We start from the raw sequence: 22034 nt of genomic DNA on the forward strand, positions 1-22034 counted from the left end.
TGAAATGCAACTCGTAACAAAACTGAGAAACTCAGGCGCAGCTGGGTGACCGGATGGGAGCGTGACTTCCGGCAGGTGCCCAGGTGCACCCGCAGCGCCTGCATTAAGGTCCAGCCTCCCGCTGCCCCAGGTGACCACCTGACCACGGTGGACCTTGCCCTGAGAGCCTCTCGGGAAGGGTGGAGGCCTTGGGGGAGGGGCCTGGGCATCGCCTTGGCCCGAGGCTGCTGCCTCTCACCTGTTTTCTGTGAGCCTCTGCCTGGCCCCGGGGCCACAGCCACGCCCCAGCCCGCCTGTTGAGGGAACAAAACTTTCCCCTGGCCAGGAGCGGGGAGAAAGGGGACACACGTAGGGGCCCTGTGGGACCCGGTGATGATAGGGTGTCAGGCTCTCTGGAAGTGACCAGGCCTGGGGAACAGGTGAGTCATTGTTTAAACTTCTGCGTGCTTTGTCGACTGTGTGTGTGTCATTGTTTAAACTTCTGTGTGCTTTGTCGAGTGTGTGTGTGTGTTTGTGTGTATCTGTGTGCGAATATCGATGTGTGTCTGTTTGTATCTGTGTGTCTGTGTGCATGTATGTGGGTGTGAGTGTATCCGTGTGTGTCATGTGTGCCTGCACCTTTGTGTCTGACGTGTGTCCGTGCACGAGCCCCAGTGCACAGACTCAAAAGGGCGAAGTGAAGAGCCAGGAGTGTGCTCTCCTGAGCGCCAGAGGTGTCCTTGCTCGTCCCCGACGGCTTGCTAGGTCAGGGTCCTGGAAGGAGATTCCTATTTAAAGAGTGGCCTCTGGGAAAATCCATTTAAAGGCTTGAACGTAATGAATAGGGGCCCTTACAGGAATCCATTTCAAATGGATCACGGTGCCCAAGTGCTACCGACTGACCTCAGAATAGACAACTGCACAGTAAGCCCTGCGTTCCTTACACGCCTGGGCGGGGAGAGCTGGAGGAGGACATGCTCGCTGGCGACGAACTCGGCAGATGAGACGCTCCCCTGGAGCGACCCTCCCCCAGGAAGACCGGTTTGGACTTGCAATCTCTCCTTTTTCCCTTGGTGCAAGGAGATGAGCTTGTCAGAAATGAAAAACCCGAAACCGAAATGCTCCGCAGGGTGTCCCTGTTGGCCCCGATCACGAACGTGGCATTCTTGAGATCGTCTCTGCGTTTAGAGACACTTCAGTAACCCTGTCTTCATGAAATTACAGGGGCCGGGTCAGGAGTCACATTTTTCAATTGGAGTCCTCTCTGAACAGAGGGCTTCAACCTCTAATCAACGTGCAATCACACGAAAACTCATACATGAAAATGCTTACTGCAGTCTTATTTATTACAGAGAAAAAACAATTAAAGCCAAGTAAAAATCCAGTAACAGAGAAATAGTTCAGGAAATTGGAATTGTTGTAGGGGTATTATGTGGTCATTAAACAACATAGGTCAAATGCTTCTACAACATATGCAGTAATGTGGAAAACCGCCCTTCATATGTCTTACTTTTTTTTTTAATGTAGGATGCATAATTTTATGTTCAAATGATGGTTTGTTTTTAAGATTCTTATACAAAAAATTAGAAGAAAGTAGGCAAGATACCATCCGTTGTATTAAGGGTGTGGAATTACGGGTAATCTCATTTTTTTCATATTGACAATTATGTGTTTATATTTATTGAAAAATAATGTTTTTAGATAAAGAGATGTGTCACCTGTATGTGGTATCATAGTAATGGCATGTTTATTCATACTCCACCGATTTTGGTTAATTCAGACATGTTTGGGGCTAAAGATTTTCTTGACTTAAGGAGAGTTTTATTAATTAGTGCACATAAATAGCAAGGAAAACTTAAAGGGGTATCTTTAAATACTTGAGAATTGCTGTAGGTGTGTTAGAACTTTCTCTTTATGTAAAATTACAGCACAAATCAGTGGAATATCTGCTTCTAAGCAGGTGCCTTAAGTACTTTCGCAAGAAACAAGGTATTAGCCTGGGGTGGCACAGAAACCTGGGGAATTCCATTCTTAAAAGCGTTTCTTTTTTCCAGCTTTATTGAGACAATTGACATATATATAACATGGGGTAAATTTAAGGTATGTTACGTGTTGATTGGGTACATTTACATATTGCAAAAACACCTCCACCCCGTCACATAATTACCATTTCTTTTTGTGGTGAGAACATTTAAGATCTACTCTCTTAATACTTTTCGAGTGTATAATACCATATGAGCTTTAATCATCACGCTGTACATGAGATCCCCAGAACCTGTGAATCTTACAACCGAAGTTTGCACCCTTTTACCAATATCATCCCACTTCCCACACACACCCCAGCCTCTGGTCACCACCACTCTACTTTCTGTTTCTCTACATACTAGGCCAAAAAAAAAAAAAAGAAAAAGTGATTTGTAAGTGAGGGCTTGCTACTGAGATGACCATCTTTTGGGCAATGAGGTCCGGCCAGCGGCTCCCCGGCAGGCTCGTTGCACCAGCGGTTCTTGATGTGGGTGGAGCACAGGTCCTGCTGCCTCTGTAAGTGACTGAAATGATGCTCGTGCCTGGTGAATCCAGTGTGGACGTGAAGGCAGCCTGTTCTGGCTTAAAAAAAAAATTTTTTTTTAAATTTGTTTTATTGAAGTCTAGTTGATTTACAATGTTGTGTGAATTTCTGCTGTACTGCAAAGTGATTCAATTATACATATATATACATTCCTTTTCATACTCTTTTCCATTATGGTTTATCCCGGGATAGTGAATATAATTCCCTGTGCTATACAGTAGGACCTTGTTGTTTATCCATCCATTATATAATAGTTTGCATCTGCTGACCCCAAACTCTCAGTCCATCTCTCCCCCGCCCCCATCCTCCTCCTTGAGCCTGCTCTGGCTTGGACTCCTGCATCTTTCTCTTAGAAAAGCTGCTGGGCCTCTCTGTAAGGTGGGGTAACGCCAGGACCCCCGGAGGCTTCTTGCTCTGCTTCAGTAGAAACCTGTGTGCCGCCGAGCCGTGCAGGGGCCCTGAGCACACGGTCACCCTGCGCCTCAGTGGAGATGGCGGGTCCATCAGCCTTGGTCCCCCCCTCCCCCGCAGTGTTGTAGGGCAAGGGCTCCCTGCCCAACAAGCATAGAAGCAACACTATGGCACTGGCTTTTGAGAAAAGACAGAGGTTTAATTCGAGGTCGACCGGCAAGGCTCTCAAACGTGTCTCTACAATCCACGTTTGGGGCAAAATTTAAGGGCTTCGGGGAATTTTAAACTTGGAAGCGAACCGGCTAGTCTTGAATCTCCCTATAAGCTACGCGCGCGCTCCAGGAAGCCAGATTTTCCTTATTAAAGGACCTGTCCTTCCTAAAGGGCTCTGGGGGCAACATTTCTATTCTTTGAGTTTCCTAGTCTGGAGCTTTCTGGTTTGGGAGTCATCCTGGAGACGTGGGTTCCCGCCTTGCGCATGCGCAGTGCTGTCTCTGTACAGTAACTCCGGGTTTGATTAGTCAACCCACCTCTTTAAGGAGGCAAAACCACTTTAAGTTGGTCAAGGTTTTACGTGCTGTTACAGCAGCCTCATCTGAATACGTTGTCTGAATCTGAATGCCGGGTTGCCTTTAAACCTGTAACTTTCTGCTTTTCTTGGTCACTCGGGCTGAGCTGCCTGGAGGAAGCTGGTCCCAGCACCTCCTGGATGCCCCTCCTCTGGTTTCTCTTTCTGCAGAGATCCCAGCCCACTTTTTTTTTTTTTTTTTATTTGCGGTACGTGGGCCTCTGACTGCTGTGGCCTCTCCCGTTGCGGAGCACAGGCTCCGGACGCGCAGGCTCAGCGGCCATGGCTCACGGGCCCAGCAGCTCCGCGGCATGTGGGATCTTCCCGGACCGGGGCACCAACCCGCGTCCCCCGCATTGGCAGGTGGACTCTCAACCACTGCACCCCCAGGGAAGCTCCCAGCCCACTTTTTGACAAGCTCCCTGGGGTTGGACTGGCTGTGCAAACTGTGCGGAGGAAGCAGCGTGTCTGTCTAGTTATGACTTGCTACGCCATCCCTACGGATATGCACGAGACATTTATTGAGCACCTACTGTCATCTCAGTGAACACTGTCTTTGCTTTCGTGAGCAGTTATAGCCCGGCGAGAGAGAGAACCAAGAAAAAAATAATTCTACGAATTAAGGGAGAGCTGGAAACAGATCATTTCCATCAAGAAGAGGAACAGGGAGCTGTGGGCCCCACGATGCAGAGACTTTTCTCTCTTTTATGCACTGCTATTTATGGGGACTGGACACACGATCGGGGGTGAGGGGGTGGGGTAGGGGTGGCAGCTGTGAGACCAGACAGGAGGCTGTGGTGGGAGAGGGATTGCATCAAGGTGAACACAGAGAAGAGAGCAGATGTAGCAGCTTCTTCACCGTAAGGCAAATTCCCCAGATGATTAGGCCGTGGGGTTGACAGATAAGCAGCTCTAGCAACCTCTGAACTTTGAGCCAATATCTTTTTGTTATCTTTCCTGCGGCTTCTCTCCTCATTCCGGACTCTGACTTGCCCTTTGGCCTGTAGAGCTGAATCCTAGGCTGTCATTTTATCCGTGGAGGGCCAGCCACTTTGGGGGGCGCCCCCATTTGTTCCTGGTGTTTATTTTATTTTGCCTTTGAGTTTAATTTCTACCAGTGGATCAGAAATCTGTAGAAGGGCTGCTTTGAATTCCTGCATGGGTGGTGGGTTCTGGAGAGAGGACTGGCCCCTGCAGAACTCCATTCCCCAACCCCCGGGGCAGCTGCGGGTCTGCGGAATGCAGAGGAAGTCGCAGGGTGCCCTGGTGGGATGTCATCCGTTGACACAATTAAGCATCCTCCCCGATGGTGAAACTTGACAGCATCCCATGGAAGATGGGGCTCCAGACATGCTTTCCAGTAACCATTCAGCTCTGCTGTGTCCCTTTCGCCAGGGAGTGGATGGGCCTGTGAACCCTTCTCTGCCAAACCCTGTAACTCCAGTCACCTTCTGTTTAGAAAGTCTTGTTGGTATTTAGGACTCCGTCCTGTTTGCTTTTAAACTTTGATCCCAAACTCGATTCTTTTCCTTTTGTCCCCACAGCGCAGACCAGACCAGTCTGTGGCTGTGGCTGCCTGTTGGGGACAGCGAGGAAACCGGGTCTGCTTCCAACTGCTCTCACTTTTCTCCCTCCCTCTTCAAAATCCCTTCCCTTCCTCCATTCCCACCCACTGCAATGAGGTGGGAGAGGCTCTGTTCACTGAACGGGCTAGCTCTGAGGTGGGTTTGGGTATTTTTCAGGGGAAGTTTTCTCTAGATGCAATCCAGAGAGTAGACGAAGACAAAATGATAACAGTGGAATGCCACCAGTTTGCAGCCCCCGAATGAGACAGTGGACGTAGGGACAGTTTTCAATGGCTGTTGCCTCCTGAGGAAATGCCCACCACACTCATGACAGTATTCTTGCCAAAAGACAGCCTATATCCAATCAGATTTCTGTTCTGAGCCATCAAGCTACAGAAAATCAGGGTTCAAGGGAACACATTCAATGACAACTTAGGGATGCAATCAGCAAAATCCAGACTGGAAACTACAAGGCAATCTGATTTCTTCAACAAATAAATTACAGAGAAAAAGAGGATGCATGTACATATACCGAGATTTGCAGGAGAATTAATAGGATGTCTAGGAATTCCCTCAAACTAATCTTCGGAGGAAGCGGGGTTTGGGGATGTGGGTGAAACAAGATTGGCCACAGCTTCTAAGGTTGGATCTTAACAAAGGGCACCGGGGAACAGAGGAAAGCTTCAAGTGAGCTTTATTAGGGAGCGCTCCCGGGCGAGGTTCACTGGTCCGAGAGAAAGGGGCCAGAGAAGTCGTGCCCGGGCGAGGGTTGGGCAAGATTTTATAGGGGAAGAAGGGCAAGGGGTGTGGTGAATCTGGGAGGGCGCAGGGCATTCCTTATTTGGTGGTCTTTTCGGGTATCCTGGTGGACCGTTAGTCCCGCCCCTCGAAAGGCGGGAAGGCTGGGCTGGGTTCAAAGTCCCCAGGTCAGTTCCTGGAACTGGGTGGTCCGGAATGTCTCCAGGGCAGTTTCTGGAACTGGGTGGTCCGGAGAATTTCGGTCTGATGCAACCTGTGAATCTGATTGTGTTCCCCTGCCTCGGGCCAGTTGGCCTTACACAGCTGATTCTTGTGGAGGTGGATGATGGAGATCTGAGGTCCACCAGAGCAACCTCCATCCTCTCTGTTCTGGTACATGCCTGAAATTTTCTACAATGAAAACATGTGCAGGGTTTGCCCAAATTAATTTTGATCACAGAGCCGTTTTTCTCCAGGGCATATCACTGTGGGTTCTGAGGCTTTCAATACAGTGGGAAGGAATGCAATGTTTTGAGATCCTTGAAACACCAAGCTTTTTCTTGAAACACCAATTTGAATCCATGAACCACAGCTGAGAGAGTGCTGTACCTTTTAGGTATTTCAGAACCTTTTTGGAATAAGTCATAGGTTTTTCAAAAGTGAGAGGTGATGGAAAGAGGGCAATGAGCCAGTATGATGACTAGCACACGATCACTACTTTGCAGGGTACGAAGCCATTCATATGCATAGGCCCCTGCCGGGCACCGTGCACACGCTTTGCAAGCACCTCACGACATTTCCACCCTGTCCGGGGGTGAAAAGCCCCACTTACCACCTAAAATAGGGAAACCCAGTGTGTGCTCTGTGCCAGTCCTCTCAGGAGGCAGCCGTCATGGTGGAAGAGACACCTCCCTGGGAACGAAAGCTTCGGTGTGAAATTTGGGCTCCGCTATGGAAAAGCCTTCCGTTTCTCTGTGTCCACTCACTCATTCATTCAGTCACTCATCCATTCACTCACTCACAGCAGGCATATATTATAGCTATTGCTCACCCCACGTTCCAGAAGGGGAGATGGGGTGCAGAGTGGCAAGCCAGGTGCCTCTGACGTGGAGCTCCTTTCCGTTCAAGGCTGTCTGTATTCATCCAGGGCAGCAGCGTCCCGGGGGCCCACTTGCTCAGAGTATTTGGTATCTGACATTCAGCCTCCATCCATCATTGTCTCTCTGCAGGGCATGGCGCAGGTGGAGGGGGTCCCCCGGCCCGGGGCTGCCCTGGGCCAGGCCTGCATCTTCAAGCTGGTTCTCCTGGGCAGTGGTTCTGTGGGCAAGTCCAGCTTGGCTCTCCAGTATGTGAAGAATGATTTCAGGAGCATCCTGCCGACCGTGGGATGTAAGTGACGGGACAGGGCACCCTTCCTTCGTCTCCTGGTGGGGGAGCCAGGGCTGCTGACCCACACGTGGGGCACCTGGGGATGAGGCCACCTGGGAATTTCCCAGGCTCTCCTGGAGCCTCGGGCAGTGCCTGGCACGTGCAGGGAGGGCATGAGGTCCACCCCAGGCAGGCATGCACACGGGATCCAGAACCCAGACAGGTTTCAGCTCAGCTGGAGTCTGCGGGGGCCGGGGAGGGGGCGGGTAGTGTATCCGCGACAGAGTTTCTGGCCCCGAAGGGTTGGGTGTGTGAGAGCTTCTGCTGGTGGAGGGGGGATCCCAGAAGAAGAACCTGCCTCCAGGCTCGCCACTCAGCCCTCTGAACAAGCCGGCCTCTCACCCTGGCTGTTTGCTCTCCTGCTGACGCTGCTCCCTTTCTGCCTGGACTCGGCTTACCTGCCTGGCCTGGGCTGGCGGATAGGGTGGGTGCTGTAGGAAGGGACGGCAGGGAGGGAGGCCTCTCTCACTGCACTGCTTAAAGAGGATAGCAAGTCGTGGCTTTCAGAGGGGAGGGACTTTGGCGCATCTGTGGATAACTGGTCTCCTTCACATCCTGTCTGGGGGTGAAAAGCCCCACTTCCCACCTAAAATAGGGAAACCCAGTGTGTGCTCTGTGCCAGTCCTCTCAGGAGGCAGCCGTCATGGTGGAAGAGACACCTCACTGGGAACGAAAGCTTCGGTGTGAAATTTGGGCTCCGCTATGGAAAAGCCTTCCGTTTCTCTGTGTCCACTCACTCATTCATTCAGTCACCCATCCATTCATTCACTCACTCATCCATTCATTCACTCACTCATCCATTCATTCACTCATCCATTCATTCACTCACTCATCCATTCATTCGCTCACTCAGCCAAGTATCTGTTGGGTGTGGCCTCTGTCCCAGGCCCACATTAGGTGTGGAGGATTCTCTAAGATGCCAAGCAGACACACCAACGTAGAAACAGAGCACAAAATTCAGCAAACGGTATTAACTCCTTGGGGGCCCTCAATCTTCTCAGAAGGGTGGTTCCTGAGTCCCTGAGGAATATGCGGCCCGAAGGGATCTGCCAGGGCCAGGCCCCCAGAAATAGTGGTGAGAAGGGCAGAAGCAGGGTGAAGGGCTGGCCCCAGGACGGGAACGTGGGGAGAGCTGGTAGAGACCGTGGATTCAGGCCGGCTGAGGGGCGTGCAGGGCCACCTCTTCTCCATCAGCAGGAAAGTTGACACCGCTCACCTGTGATATCAGACTGGGCTTTAAAAAAATACGACAAAGTGCCAAGTCTGGCTTCAAGTGGGTTTCGTTGAGAGCAGAGACCACAGAAGGGGGCCAGGCCAAGCTGGGATTTTGAGGGCTGTGTCCCTGGGTGTGAACCTGGATTCCAGTTCAGGGGAGGGAGACAGCAGGGACCAGACCGGGCGGCTTGTCGGGCTGGATCTCACTCTAAGACCGAGGTCTGAGGCCACGGCTCCCAGGGCCCTGCTTGTTTATGCACGTAAGGTTCTATGGGGACACAGCCCCGCGCATGCCTGTGTGTCCTCTGTGGCTGCTTTCCCTCTGCAAGGGCGGCTTTGAGTTGATTGCTGGCAACGGTGACAGTACATCCCTCGAAGCCTAAAATGTTTACTACAGGGAACTTCCCCCCAAAAGTTTAGGACCCCTGCTCGAGAGCCAGTATCCCGGGAGGCAGTGGGCGGCCAGGGGGTGGGCTCCAGCAGGCATGGAGTGGCCTGGGGACTCACGGTGAGCCGAGAACTTAGCTCAGTGGGCCCAGGGAGGCCTGCAGCTCTGACCTACCTTGTGGGGCAGAAGAGGCCCCCCACACAGAGCCAGGCCGAGGCTGCGGGCGGTGCTGGCGTTCTGTATTTCCGGGGAGGGAAAGGGGAGTGCAGACAAGTGCGCTAACTCTCCCAAGCGAGAAACCTGCAGGTCCAGCGCGCTGCAGCTCGTGGACGGTGGGTGGGGCGCCCTGTCTCCCCAACCCCAGTCACCTCCACCGCTTCCTTTAGCTCCAGCAAGTCGGGGGCCAAGCTGTCACCCTCTCCAGGCTGTCCAAGTCACCGTGCTCTCTTCAGGGGTCCTACGAGGGTCAGGAGGGTGCACAGAGCCTGGGCTTGGGTCAGGGTTGGGGGGCCTTTGCTTGGGTGGCAGGCCGGGGTGCACCCTCTCCACTCTTGGTCCTCTGCCCGGCCCCGGCCGTCCTCCTCCTGCCCGTGCCCCTCCCCCAGGCCCGGGCTCATCTCCCCAGGACCCCAGCTCTGCCCTGGGACTGGTGCCCTAGGCCTTGGCTTCCTGGGCTGCCGTGGCCCGCAGCCCTCTAGGTGGGTTTAGCGGTCCTTTATTCAATCAACAACCAGCCTATTTATGGAGCACCTAGTAGGTGCCAGCCACTGAGCTGGGTGTAAGGGACGTAGAGATGAGTGCGCCCTCCTTTGCTTTGAGGAGCTAAATCCCCTGTGGGAATGACGGTCTCCGCCACGTACATCTCTGGGCCTACTTCACATGCCTTGTACACCTTGTGATGTTCTTACGACCTTTGCAGGTGGATATTATAACGATTACTAAGTTTTTATAAAAATAAATAAATAATATTATTTATTATAATATGATATTTAATCACATATTATATTCTATGTGGTTTTATTAATTATTACGCTATGATAATTATTATATTATCATAAAAGCAGACACTCCCCCCTTTTTTGTTTTTTCTGGTTTGGCCACGCCACACAGCAGGTGGGATCTTAATTCCCTGACCAGGGATCGAACCTGCGCCCCCTGCTTTGGAAATGCAGAGTCTTAACCACTGGACCTTTATTTTATTTATTTTTGGCTGCTTTGGGTCTTCGTTGCCACACACGGGCTTTCTCTAGCGCGGCGAGCGGGGGCTACTCTTCGTTGTGCTTCTCATTGCGGTGGCTTCTTTTGTTGCAGAGCACGTGCTCTAGGCCCACGGGCTTCAGTAGCTGTGGCACGTGGGCTCAGTAGTGTGGCTTGCGGGCTCTAGAGCGCAGGCTCAGTAGTTGTGGCGCACGGGTTTAGTTCCTCCGCGGCATGTGGGATCTTCCTGGACCAGGGCTTGAACCCGTGTCCCCTGCATTGGCAGGTGGGTTCTTAACCACTGTGCCAGCAGGGAAGTCCCTCTGTGTATCCCTTGAGGCGGAACCAGGACCCTGGCCCAAGGCTGCTCTATTGCTTCTTGGCTGCCCCTCCCTTGTCTCTGCGTCCTCTCCCTTCCCTGATTAGCAACGGTTCGAATCTGCCCTCTGGAACTCAGGGAAGGTCATGGGGGCTGGAGTCTGTTCCCTACAAACAAAAGCGGGGGGCATGGAAAGGCTTCTGTGCCCAGGAGCCCCCCAGGGTCCTGCTTGGTTTCCGTTGTCACCCTTTCCTGCTGCCCCCTTTCCTCAGACGGCCACCCTCACACTCCCGAGGGCAGCGGGGGGACCAGGGCCTGGCATGTCTTCGGTGGTGCTGCCTTCAGGGCAGGCCGGCTGCAAGACACTCCAGCCCTGGGGAAGAGCGGGGGTCCCTGGGCCCCTCCAGAGGGTCTGGATCTGTCGGTGAGTGTGTGGAGTGGCCCCGCAGTGGAGGGTTACGCAAGCACTGGGCACAGCTGTGCAGAAGAGCGCCCGGGCCAAGACAGGGTTCCAGCCACCCTGCGGCAAGACCTGTCCTTCCAGAGGAAGCCGGAGCCGTAAGTGTGGCAGGCGCTGACAGACTCTTGTACCCGAAGCAGAGGCAGAGTGGAATTGAGCACAGCCTCCCGAGGGCGTGGCCTGCTGGGAGGAGACCAGAACCTCCTGAACTCCCGGCTGCCCCAGCACCACAAAGCCCGCCAGGCCCGTCTGAGAGACGGGCTGGCAGGGGAGGTGGGCAGCTGCCAGACGCGCTTATGGTGGCTGGGAGCTTGGAGCACCAAGAGCTCCCGCAGGCCGCTCATCCTGGAATCCTGAAAGGCAGCAGCAGGGGAAATTCCGGCCCAGTTCCCTGCCCTGCACGTTGTAGTGACATCTTTGGAGGGGTGGTGACATCTAGTGCTTGCGTTCGGATTTGCTGGCAGAAGCCAGTTTGGACCAGCTGGGCCTTGCCTGGGGCAGTGAAGGTGCGAAAGGTGCTGGATTTCGCCCCACCTCCCTTCCCTGCTGAATGAAACATTGCTGGAGCCCAGGTGACCCTGAGAAGTCACCCATGTTGTGTTCCCTTCCAACGGGAAGCAGCTTGGGAAGCAGCTCGTGACTTTTACAGAAAAGAGAGCGCCGCAGAGGGGACTTCAGTGAGCAGGATAGGACGTTTATTTAAATTAAAAGGTCAAAAAGCAAAACATTTCCTTGTGTTAACATTTAGTTGAGACACCTTTTAATTGGGGGCAACAGAATGCAAGTTGAAGAACAACCCCCAGTGAATTCTCTTGTCATTCGTTGCCCGCTGGGGGTCCATTCAGCTCAGCAAGTGGAAGGCACGCCCGCTTCCAGAGGCTGGGGAGGGGGCCGGAAGCATCCCCAAGTGTCCCCACTGCTGGGGCTCCTGTGTTGAGGTCTGTGCTGGGGCCAGAGGAGGCTGGAGTCCTGCTTTGTGTCACCATATAAAGCAATGCCAGGTGGCCCCGGTTCAGAGTATCGTCTGGTAAAAATGTGCCGGTGTGTCATCTCCACCAGCGTATTCTAGAAACGTGGACAATTCTGGGTTCTGGGCCTGGTCCTGCTCCCACATCCCAGCTTGTTGCCAACATCATTTCAGGAAAAATCTCCCAGTCTGTTTGACTATCTCGGAAGTTTACTTTTTAATCACTTTTTGGCTTTAGCTGTGAACAGGTAGAAAATGTGGTCAGTGGGTTTCTGAACAAGGAAGGTAATACATGTGGGCTCTTTTGTGGGTTGGAGCCGGGAGTTCACGGGGCAGGGGGTGGAAGTTTGCTTTGGACACCAGCCCAGGGGCCCACCTGGGGGGTCTGTGTCTCTCTCCAGGGGAGACGAGGTGTTGCAGTCTGTGAATATCCAACAGCCACTCGTGCCACATCATTGCTCGGTGTGAAAACCCTGAGCTCCTTGGAAATCAGTTGGGATTTTACGTTGATTTAAACTCAGCCACCTGCCATCGTTTTCAGAGTAAAAAAGGAAAGCATCAGAAGCTAAGATTGTTAAGCAAAGGAGGCAAACCTGAATTTTATGCCCATCTGTAACCTGGCAGTGAGGACTTTTAGGCTGAAACCAAAATCGCACACAGAAGTGTGATTTGACCTGATAGCAAACAGACAAAGGGTGTGGATCAAAGGCTGCTGTTCCCAGGCAGTGAGCCGGGAGAGTGGAGAGGGAGGGGAGGAAGGGGCGTCAGGTGCCACACCCTGCACCTCGTCTCTTTTCTCCTGGGTTTGACAACCGCCCTGGGAAGAGGGCACTGTTGACTCTTGGTAAAGGAGGAAGCTGGGATCTCTAAGGTTGAAGCAAGCCCACAGAGTTTGTTGCAGCTGATAGACTTCCCTCCAAGGCCCAGGCGTGGCCCTCACCCTCAAAACCTCAACAGTCTTAATGGAGCTTCTGTCCTGCTCCGTCCTGACAGTAGCCCTGTATGAGCTGGGAGCTGTCAGTCCTACTGTTGAGCTGAAGATGGCAGCTTTGTTTGACCTGGTGTGGTGTTCTGCTGGGCTGTCATAATAAACACCACAGACTGGGTGCCTTAAATAACAGAGGTTTATTCTCATAGTTCTGGGGCTGGACGTCCAAAAGCGAGGTGTTGGCCAAGTAGTTTTCATCCTGAGCTCTCTTTTGGCTTATGGGTAGCTGCCATCTAGGTAACTGGCTGTGTGCTTCCATGGCCTCTTCTTTGTGTTTGCATGGAAGGGAGGAGAGAGAGAGAGAGAGAGAGAGCAGACAGACAGACAGAGACAGAGAGACAGAGAGAGGAGACAGAGGGAAGAAGACAGAGAGAGAGACAGTGAGAGAGAGGGAGTGCATTCTTACAGAGGCACTAATCCCATCCTGAGGGCCCCACCCTCATGACCTCATGTAACCCTAATCGCCTCCCAAAAGCTCCATCTCCAAATACTATCATGCTGAGGGTTAGGGCTTCTATATGTGAATTTTGGGAGGATACAATCATTCAGTCCATAACACCTAGGAAGTGTATCTGACTTCAAGTTTGTGGACGAGCAGAAAAATGCAGGATGTGCAGGCAGAGGGTGGATCAGCGGTTTCCATTTAGGAGTCACCCCAAACTAGATTCTCATGAGACAGAATCATGGTCTTACCCTTTCTATGCTACAAATCTCAGCCCAGACTTGTCTCTTATTCTCTGTCTGTAGCAAATTGAATTGTGTCCCCCAAAAGATTCGTCCTCCTCCTAATTCCCAGTGCCTATGAATGTGGCTTTATTTGGAAAAAGGGTGTTTACAGATGTAACTAGTTAAGGATAGTCCTGGATTTCGGGTGAGCCCTGAATCCCATGACCAGTGTCTCTGGAACAGGAGAACACAGATGCAGAGGGGGTGGCCATGTGAAGACAGAGGCAGAGACGAGAGTGATGCACCTACAAGCCAGGGACCACCGACGGTTGCTGGTCCCCACCAGGAGCCAGGAGGGGGTGTGGAACAGATTCCCTCTCAGAACTTCTGGAAGGAGCCAACACTGGAAACACCTTGATTTTGGACCTCTGGCCCCCAGAACTGAAAGGATAAATGTCTGCTGTTTTTAGCCACCCTTTTTGCGGTTATTTGTTATGACAACCCCAGGGCACTAACACACTGGTCTTGGAGTGAAAAATTTAACTCCAAGCATGTGGCTACATTTACCAGAATCTCCCAACAAGCTTCCAACCCAGCCCGGGTCTGGGCAGGACAGAAGCTTTGCCTGGAGTCTCATCCCTGGCCCCTCCCAGTCCCTGGTCTAGTTCTGTATATGACATACCCCATACGCTATGGGGGCAGAACATCTTTTTTTTTTTGTGGTACGTGGGCCTCTCACTGCTGTGGCCTCTCCCATTGAGGAGCACAGGCTCCGGACATGCAGGCTCAGCGACCATGGATCACGGGCCCAGCCGCTCCGCGGCATGTGGGATCTTCCCAGACTGGGGCACGAACCCGCGTCCCCTGCATCGGCAGGCGGACTCTCAACCACTGCACCACCAGGGAAGCCCAGAACATCTTTTTTAAAATTTATTTTATTGAAGTATAGTTGATTTCTGCTGTACAGCAAATGGCTCACTTATACATATGTATATTCTTTTTCATCCTTTTCCATTATGGTTTATCACAGGATATTGAATACAGTTCCCTGTGCTCTACAGTAGGACCTTGTTTATCCATCCTGTATATATACTAGTTTGCATCCATCCCTCCTTCACCTCCTCTCCCCCTTGGCAACCACAAGTCTGTTCTCTATGTCTGTGAGTCTGTTTCTGTTTTGTAAATAGTTCACTTGTGTCATGTTTTAGATTCTACATATAAGTGATATCACATGGTATTTGTCTTTCTCTTTCTGGCCTACTTCATTTAGTATGATAATCTGTAGGTCCATCCATGTTGCTGCAAATGACATTATTTCATTCTTTTTATGACTGAGTAATGTTCCATTGTATGTATGTACCACATCTTTATCCATTCATCTGTCGATGAACATTAGGTTGTTTCCATGTCTTGGCTATTGTGAATAGTGCTGCTGTGAACATTGGGGTGCATGTATCTTTTTGAACTATAGTTTTGTTCGGATATATGCCTAGGAGTGGGATCGCTGGATCACATGGCAACTCTTATTAGTTCTTTGAGGAATCTTCATACTGTTTTCCATAGTGGCTGCACCATTTTACATTCTGGGGACAGAACATCCTGGTGTTAGTAAATAACTATTTTAAAGTCACAACACTTTGGAAAGCTATGCTAAGGGGAAAACAGTCTTCAAATGAAAGGTGGATTGCCCAATATGTTGAATGAATGGTTTGGGGATAGACCTTTCGTTGTGTGTACTTATTAAGCAGGGACAATAAAGCATAAAAGTCCTTGCTCTCCAGGTGCTCCCTGTCACCAGGGGTGACAGATGAGAACACGGAAGTCTACCTGTGCAGTGGGTGAGTGATAAGCACAGGCGGGCTACTGTAGACCACGCCCAGGGAAGGGGGCCCCAGCACTGCCCCAAGGGCTCACACTCAGAGACCCGGTGGACATGTAGGGAGGTGGGGAAGAGGAAGGATTCCAAGCAGAGAGGTCAGTGGAGAAGGGAGGTCAGCAGGGAGAGGTGTGGGTCAGGCTGGGGGGTTAGCAGGAGGCCGGGAAGGTTGCAGGGGAGGAGCTGGTGTGACCGTCAGCATGCCAGCTACCTCGCTGGACACCCACGGGGTGACCCTGGTTGTCAGAGACCCTTCCATGCCTCACATAGTCCAGAGGATTTGAATAGGACCCTGAGAGTCTATCTTCCCACCCAAAGCCTCTGTGGAATCTGCAAAGGTCTGCAGCAAATTCCTTGCCACTCTTTGCTTTTTCTGGAAAATGCCATCTTCTAGAAGAGGTGTTTGCTGAGCCTTCCCCACTGAGGGTGACAGGAAGCACAGGGCTGGCTGTCTCTGGCTGGTTTGCTGAGCCCAGGGTTCACGCTGGCCCAGGCTGAGCCGTGGATAAAGACCTCGTCCTCCATGTAAAACTCCTTCTGGGCTTCTGTTTCAGGTGCGTTCTTCACAAAGGTGGTGGATTTGGGGGCTGCATCTCTGAAGTTTGAGATCTGGGACACGGCTGGCCAGGAAAAGTACCACAGCGTCTGCCACCTCTACTTCAGGGGTGCCAATGCTGCGCTTTTGGTGTATGATGTCACCAGGAAGGTGAGGCTCACCTGGGTGTGTCCCCGCCCTCCCAGGCACATGGATGCAACCTTCTGGCGGCATTACGTGACTGACCTGTGCTGGTGCTTTATGTTAAAATCGTGAGCACCAGTGGAGAATCCTTCAGTGAAAGTCAGTCACCTCCTCCGGGAAGCCCTCCCTGACAATCCCTTTGCCTGCTGCACAGTTAGGTTTGCGCCCCTCCGTGGTCCTCTTGGAGTACCCAGAACAGTGCACCCCCATCCATCACTCACGATTCCTTGGGTGCCCACTGAGCTGGTGAGGGGGGTGTTATGAAAACAGGATACAGCCCCTGGCTGCATATCCACTACAGAATATCATCGGGCCAAACAGAAGTGAGCAGATGCTCAGTGTACCAGCAGGGAAGGGTGGGGTTCTATGGGAGTTGCCAGGAGGGGCACCATACTTCCTGCAGGAAGGCTCTAGCTGAGACGTTGGGAGAAACAGGATTAGTCCTGTTGGGCAGGGCCGGGCAGGGAGGTGGTGGTGGGCGTGTGAGTGGCGAGGGGGAAGGGAGATCTGGTCAGAGGGCAGCGCTGGTGGAATTAAGGAGGTCGAGTGCCGTGCGTGGAGCCCCTGCAGTGCCGAGAGCAGGCCTACTGGGTCAGCATGGCTGCAGGGGAGAGGGGCTGCGTGGGACCCAGGACAGAGGCCCCGTTCCCGGGGCTGTGGGGCACTGCAGTTAGGATCAGGGTTTGGTGTGACAGCCACTTCCCCACAGAGTGGTCCTTGAGGGTATCGTGGAGCAGAGGCCTCTAGGGCTCCAGGTCTGACTCGGAACCTCCTGCAGCCCCTAGCCTCCTGCTGCCTGGGTGAGGACAGAGCTGCCTTCGGCCCAGACCACCCGAGGCCAGAGAAAGAGCAGCTAGCCCTGCTCAAGGGGCAGAACAGCCCTTGGGGCCCGATATAAGGCCAGTTGGATCATGTGCCATTTTATGTTAAAATCGTGACAACCAGTAGATTCTCTCAGTGAAAGTTGGTCACCTCCTCCAGGAAGCCCTCCCTGACAGCCCCTCTTCCTGCTGCACGGTTGGGTTTGCGCCCCTCTGTGGTCCTCCCGGAGTACCCAGAACAGAGCACCCCCATCCATCCCTCACGGTTCCTTGGGTGGGTCACTTGGATCCTGTGTTTTACGCAGGGTAGCTGCCGACACTTGCCTTGTCCTTCCTGGGATGGCTGAGGAAGACCACCGGGTTTGCCTGACAGTCCTGTTTTCCTTTCTCAGGCTTCCTTCTGCAAGGCGCGGCAGTGGCTGAAGGACCTGGAGGAGGAGTTCCACCCTGGAGAAGTCGTGGTGATGCTGGTCGGCAACAAGACGGACCTCAACCAGGAGCGGGAGGTGACCTTTGAGGTGGGCCTGGAGACGGTCATTATGTCCCCGGTGCGGGAGGGGGGAGGGACCCCAAACACACACGCCCACCTACCGACACACTCATACACACACACCCCCCCACACGCGCACACACTCACATACCCCTTTAGCTTCCCTCCTGGGCAAAGGTTTCTGGTCTCTCCTGGGAAGGTCAGACCCAGAGGTGTCTGCTCCTGGCTGCCGGGAGAGCTGCGAGCATGACCGCAGCCTCCCGAGGGCTGGCAGGGGCGGGCGCAGTGCAGGGAACGGTTTCCATGAGGAAACCACGACCCTTCCCACCCTCGCTCCTTCTTTGAGTAATGCGGGTCTCAGATCTTTCTCTTTGTGTTCAATAAACTGTTCAAGAAGGGGCAGATCCAAATTTTTTGCTAGGAAATGAGCAAGGGAGAGAGAACCCGAAAGCTGCAGCTCTTCTGTAAAACGACCAACAGCAGAATAAACGCTCTAGGTGGTTGCTTGCAAAGCGGGGAGAACCTGAAGCAGGGAGCAAGGGGTTCGTGCGCGTGTACAGGACGCGCGTGTGTACAGGACGCGTGTGTACAGTGGTGTCTGTGTGTGTGTATGTGGGGGTGTGGGAGGAGGGGCAGATGAGGGGCGAGCGGGACGGGGAGGGTGCTGGGCTACAGCGCAGGGCAGGAAGGGGAGGAGTCTGGGGGCAGGGGGCGGCCAGTGGAGGCCGTGCTGGGTAGGCGCTGGGGCTCAGAGGCAGGGATCCCAGCGCTGGTGTTGGGACTGGGGGCTTTATTCCGGGGCAGCCTTGAGTCCCTGGCGTGGGGGCCTGATGGGTGATTTAGGAAGAGCATGTGGGGCCCAGGTCAGGCCGAGTTGGGAGATGGGGCCTGGGTGGGGAGACCCACTGGAGGCCGGGGGCCCAGCTCAGGGGCGGGAGGGGCCTCCTCTCCGCTCTCCCAGGACCCCTGCCCGCGGGAGGGGGACCCCGTGGCTTAGACTGCACGGAAGCGGCCACCCTGGGGCCTGGGCTGTAGACCCTGGGCCCCCAGACCCCACCCTGGCTTCTTGTTCCCTCTGAGCTCCCACTGAGCTGGGCCTTGGGGGCGGGGGGCAGACCCCGGAGCCTCAGGTGCCTGGCTGGGCAGAGGCCAAGCTGACCTGTGGCCAGTGCAGCTTTCACATTGATTTGGGGGCTTTTCATCTTAAAATAATTTCAGAGTTACAAAAATTGTTGCAAAAATAGTACAAAAAGTCCCTGTCGGCCCTTCTCCCGGCTTTCCCAAATGTTAACATCTTACGTAAGCTCGGAACCACGAGCAAATCAGGAAACGAACGTTCAAACTGCTTTACCGCTCTCGCTCAGATTTTGTCGTTTCCCCACTAACGCCCTTCTCTTGGTCGCGGGAAATCTGCTCCTAGATTTGGCCGTCGAGAGCGCTCCCCTCCGCTGGCCCTGTCACCCGCCCTGTTACTCTTTGAGCGCTTCCTTCCTTTCTGGCTCACCAAGTTGTTCCAGGTTCACCTTTGTCCTTTCTAGGCCCCAGCCCTGGAATCAATCATTTCCCCAAAGAGCCCTGGTTCCTAGTGCTGGGGAATGAGTTTAGGAGTCAAGATCTGTGCACTGGATGTGCTCATTCCACGGGGGGTGAGGTAACCGTGGCTCCCATCCTGGGGAGCCTCCAGGACAAACTGGCAGACGGAGGGCTGGGGACCTGCAATTTAGGGGCCAGACGCTCATTGGACCCGAGGACAAACCCCTAAAATGACCCCATCTGGAACCCCCAAGCTAGTTGGGCAAAGGGGGTATTTGAGTTTCATTCATGTGACCCAGATATGAGCTACCTGAAGTCACCGAGTCTTCAGCTGTACCAGGTCACCTTGTCCTTTAAAATACAAGTAATAATGTCCCCATCCCTGTGTCTGGGAAAGGGCTGAGAAGCTCGTTGGGGGGTGGTGAAGAGCAAAGCTCTGCGGGCCAGGCTGGGGGTGGGGGGGAGTGGACACCGCTGGGCGCCATGCTGTGGGCACGGCCGGCCCAGCCCCCAGGGGCCGGCTCAGCGTCAGGCACTGAGCACTGCGCCTCCTGGGAGGGTCTGGAGTCGAGGGGCCTGCACGGGGAGTCCCCCAGCTCCTCCTTCACCCCGGCCTTCCCATGAACGCTTCTCCGCTTCTCGGCCACACGAGCAGCCCTGGTGTTTCCCAGACGCCCTTGCTCTGTACACCCTTCACTCCACGTAGGTCGGACCCCTGTGGGACGGTGGTGGGGGACCCAGAGAAGGGCCGGGCTCTCACCAGGCTGTCCCCACTCCCCTTCCATGTTTCCTCTGTTGTCACTTGGTTTCAGAGCCCACCGGTGCCAGAGAGCCGTGGTAGGGGCAGGAACCTCGCCAAGGCAAGCATCCTTGGACCCCGCTGCGGGCGCCGGGCTCCCCTGCCAGCGAGCACCCTCCCTGCCCTGCTCCCTGGTCTGGGCCCCCTTCTCTGGGAGCCCCAGAAACAGAACTTGAGGAATGACGTTCTCTGCTGGTGCAATTGTTTCTCGGTGTTTCTTGGGTCTTCCTGTTAGAAGGCGTCTAAGTGTTCTTGGGAAACTTCTGATGATTAATGTGGGCTTTCCGTGGCCATTTCCGTCAGGAAGGGAGGGAGTTTGCAGAGAGCAAGGGGTTGCTGTTCATGGAAACCTCGGCCAAACTGAACCACCAGGTGACTGAAGTCTTCAGTGCTGTCGGTGAGTGACCAGCCTCCGACCCCAGAGCAGGGGGTGGGGGGACCATCACTGGATCTTCAACAGGTCTTCTTCTCTGGCAACCTGGGACCCAGCAGAACGTCCCCAGGGCCTGGAAAGTGGGCAGGAGTCAAGGGCCCGTGTTTCCTGCTTCCTGGAAAACATCAGGGAGGGTGGGACCCTGGGGGATGCCACGTGTGCAAGGCGAGTGCTGGGCTGGGTTGGGGGATTTTCCTCCCAACCAGGCCACGTCCTTCTCCTGTCGTCCCCAGCCCGAGAGCTTTTGCAGAGACAAGAGAAGAAGGAGGGCCAGAGGCAGCAGGGAGATGCACGGCTGGCTCTGAATGAGACGCCCCCGGGGCGGGGCAGATGCTGCGCCCGCTAGAAGGGGCCACTCCAGGAAAGGCCGTGGGGAGGATGCGCCCAGCCCACAACCCACTGGTCCTCAGGGTGAGCCACCGCCAGCTCACTTATCCTGGTACTTATCCTGATTCACTGTTGATGCTGGCTTGCTCCTGAGTCCTAGAGGCTCTGCAAGAGGGCGTCCCTTAGAATAACCACCTCCCAAGCTGGTGGGAATCATTCAGGAGAGGGTCCCATGTCCAAGGCTCCCAGAAGGTGTCAGCTCCACCTCTCAGACACCAGATACCGACTGAATCCCTGATGTCCTGGGGGGTGGGCACGCATGGCCCTGCCCTTAGCTGCCTGGCCACCGGACACTGGAGAATGAAATGGTCAGAGGGGAAATAAAGATCGGAAAATCACCCAGCATGCACTTGGTGTTGGGCAGGGGGCTGCCCGGGGGCTTGGGGCCCCCCTGCTCCTGGGAGGTGGGAGAGGGGACAGCAGGCCCAGCTGCAGGGGGCAGTGCCAGGGAGAGATGGCGTGACCATCATGGGGCTGGGCCCGTCGTCACGGGATCTCTGTGAGGTTCCCCCGAAGGACGGTGCCTGACAGAGGGCAGCTGGGGATGGGGGTGGGGGAGTCAGGCCCCCTACTCTCTGCTCCTCTCTGTGAATGCGAAGTGGTGCTTGTGCAAAGCACGCCAGGACTCAGACTTCAAGCCGAGGTGCAAATTGTATCGCGTATGAGTTTTTCTCCGAAAAGTAAACCGATTTCTATCATGTGGTCCTTTTTGTTTTTCCAAATGTTTTTTTATTGTGGTGAAAGTCACATAATATAAAACATACTATTTTAACCACATTTAACTGTACAGTTCGGGGGCACTAAGTACACTCACATTGTTGTGCAATTCTCACCATCATCCGTCTCCTGAAGTTTTCACTTTCTTAAACGGAAACTCTGTCCCCATTACACCCTGAGTCCTCATTCCCCCTCCCCCCTCCCCTCCCCCGACCCTGGAATTTATCAATGGACTTTCTGACTCTATGAATTTGGCCATTCTATGTACCTCGTGTAAGTGGAATCAAACAGTGTTTGTCTGCACCTACTGTCTATTGGAATGCATTTTTAGGGTTAACTTTATATCACATGGTCTTCGGTGAGTTCCTGCACATCCTCTAGGAGGGCTCATGGTGAGTAAATACTGAGGGGCCCCAGGTGCGGGCTGTGGCTGAGGTGGGCACAGGACATCTTTCTGGTGGTGACACATCATGGGCTCACCTCGTTCCTGCCTTTAGAGAGGCCCGATGGCTCTTCTGTATGAAATTTTAAATAAGACGACATTGTCATCCCCCTGAAAAAGGTGGCTTCACTATATCAACTAACTTCTATATCAACAGAAACGTAAAGCATCCTTCCCCATTGACGCTGAGCTCCTGGACGTCCCAAAAGCACTCACGCGGTCTTTTTCCTAGACAATTTCCAGGTGAAACCTGACAGCTTGGTGCTGTGTGCCCTGCAGTTTCTGACTGCAGTGAAGTTTTGTATGCGACTGTTCCCTTGTAGGTGAAGTACGTGAGGT

The 22034-nt window shown here is 53.6% G+C and overlaps 1 protein-coding gene across 1 annotated transcript; it reads left to right on the plus strand.

Annotated features, from left to right (window-relative positions):
* Positions 1–252: 252 nt before the first annotated feature.
* RAB17 (RAB17, member RAS oncogene family) lies at positions 253–20495 on the plus strand. Its single transcript, XM_027114228.1, has 6 exons — positions 253–423; positions 7060–7219; positions 15889–16040; positions 17287–17412; positions 20020–20113; positions 20383–20495. Exons 2-6 carry the CDS (start codon positions 7063–7065, stop codon positions 20493–20495), a joined length of 642 nt encoding a protein of 213 aa, XP_026970029.1. The 5' UTR covers positions 253–423; positions 7060–7062.
* The last annotated feature ends 1539 nt before the right edge of the window (positions 20496–22034 follow it).

The sequence above is a fragment of the Aethalodelphis obliquidens genome, unplaced genomic scaffold (genome assembly GCF_003676395.1).
Source record: "Aethalodelphis obliquidens isolate GAN/ISIS:26980383/991018 unplaced genomic scaffold, ASM367639v1 scaffold2, whole genome shotgun sequence".
Lineage (NCBI taxonomy): Eukaryota > Metazoa > Chordata > Mammalia > Artiodactyla > Delphinidae > Aethalodelphis > Aethalodelphis obliquidens.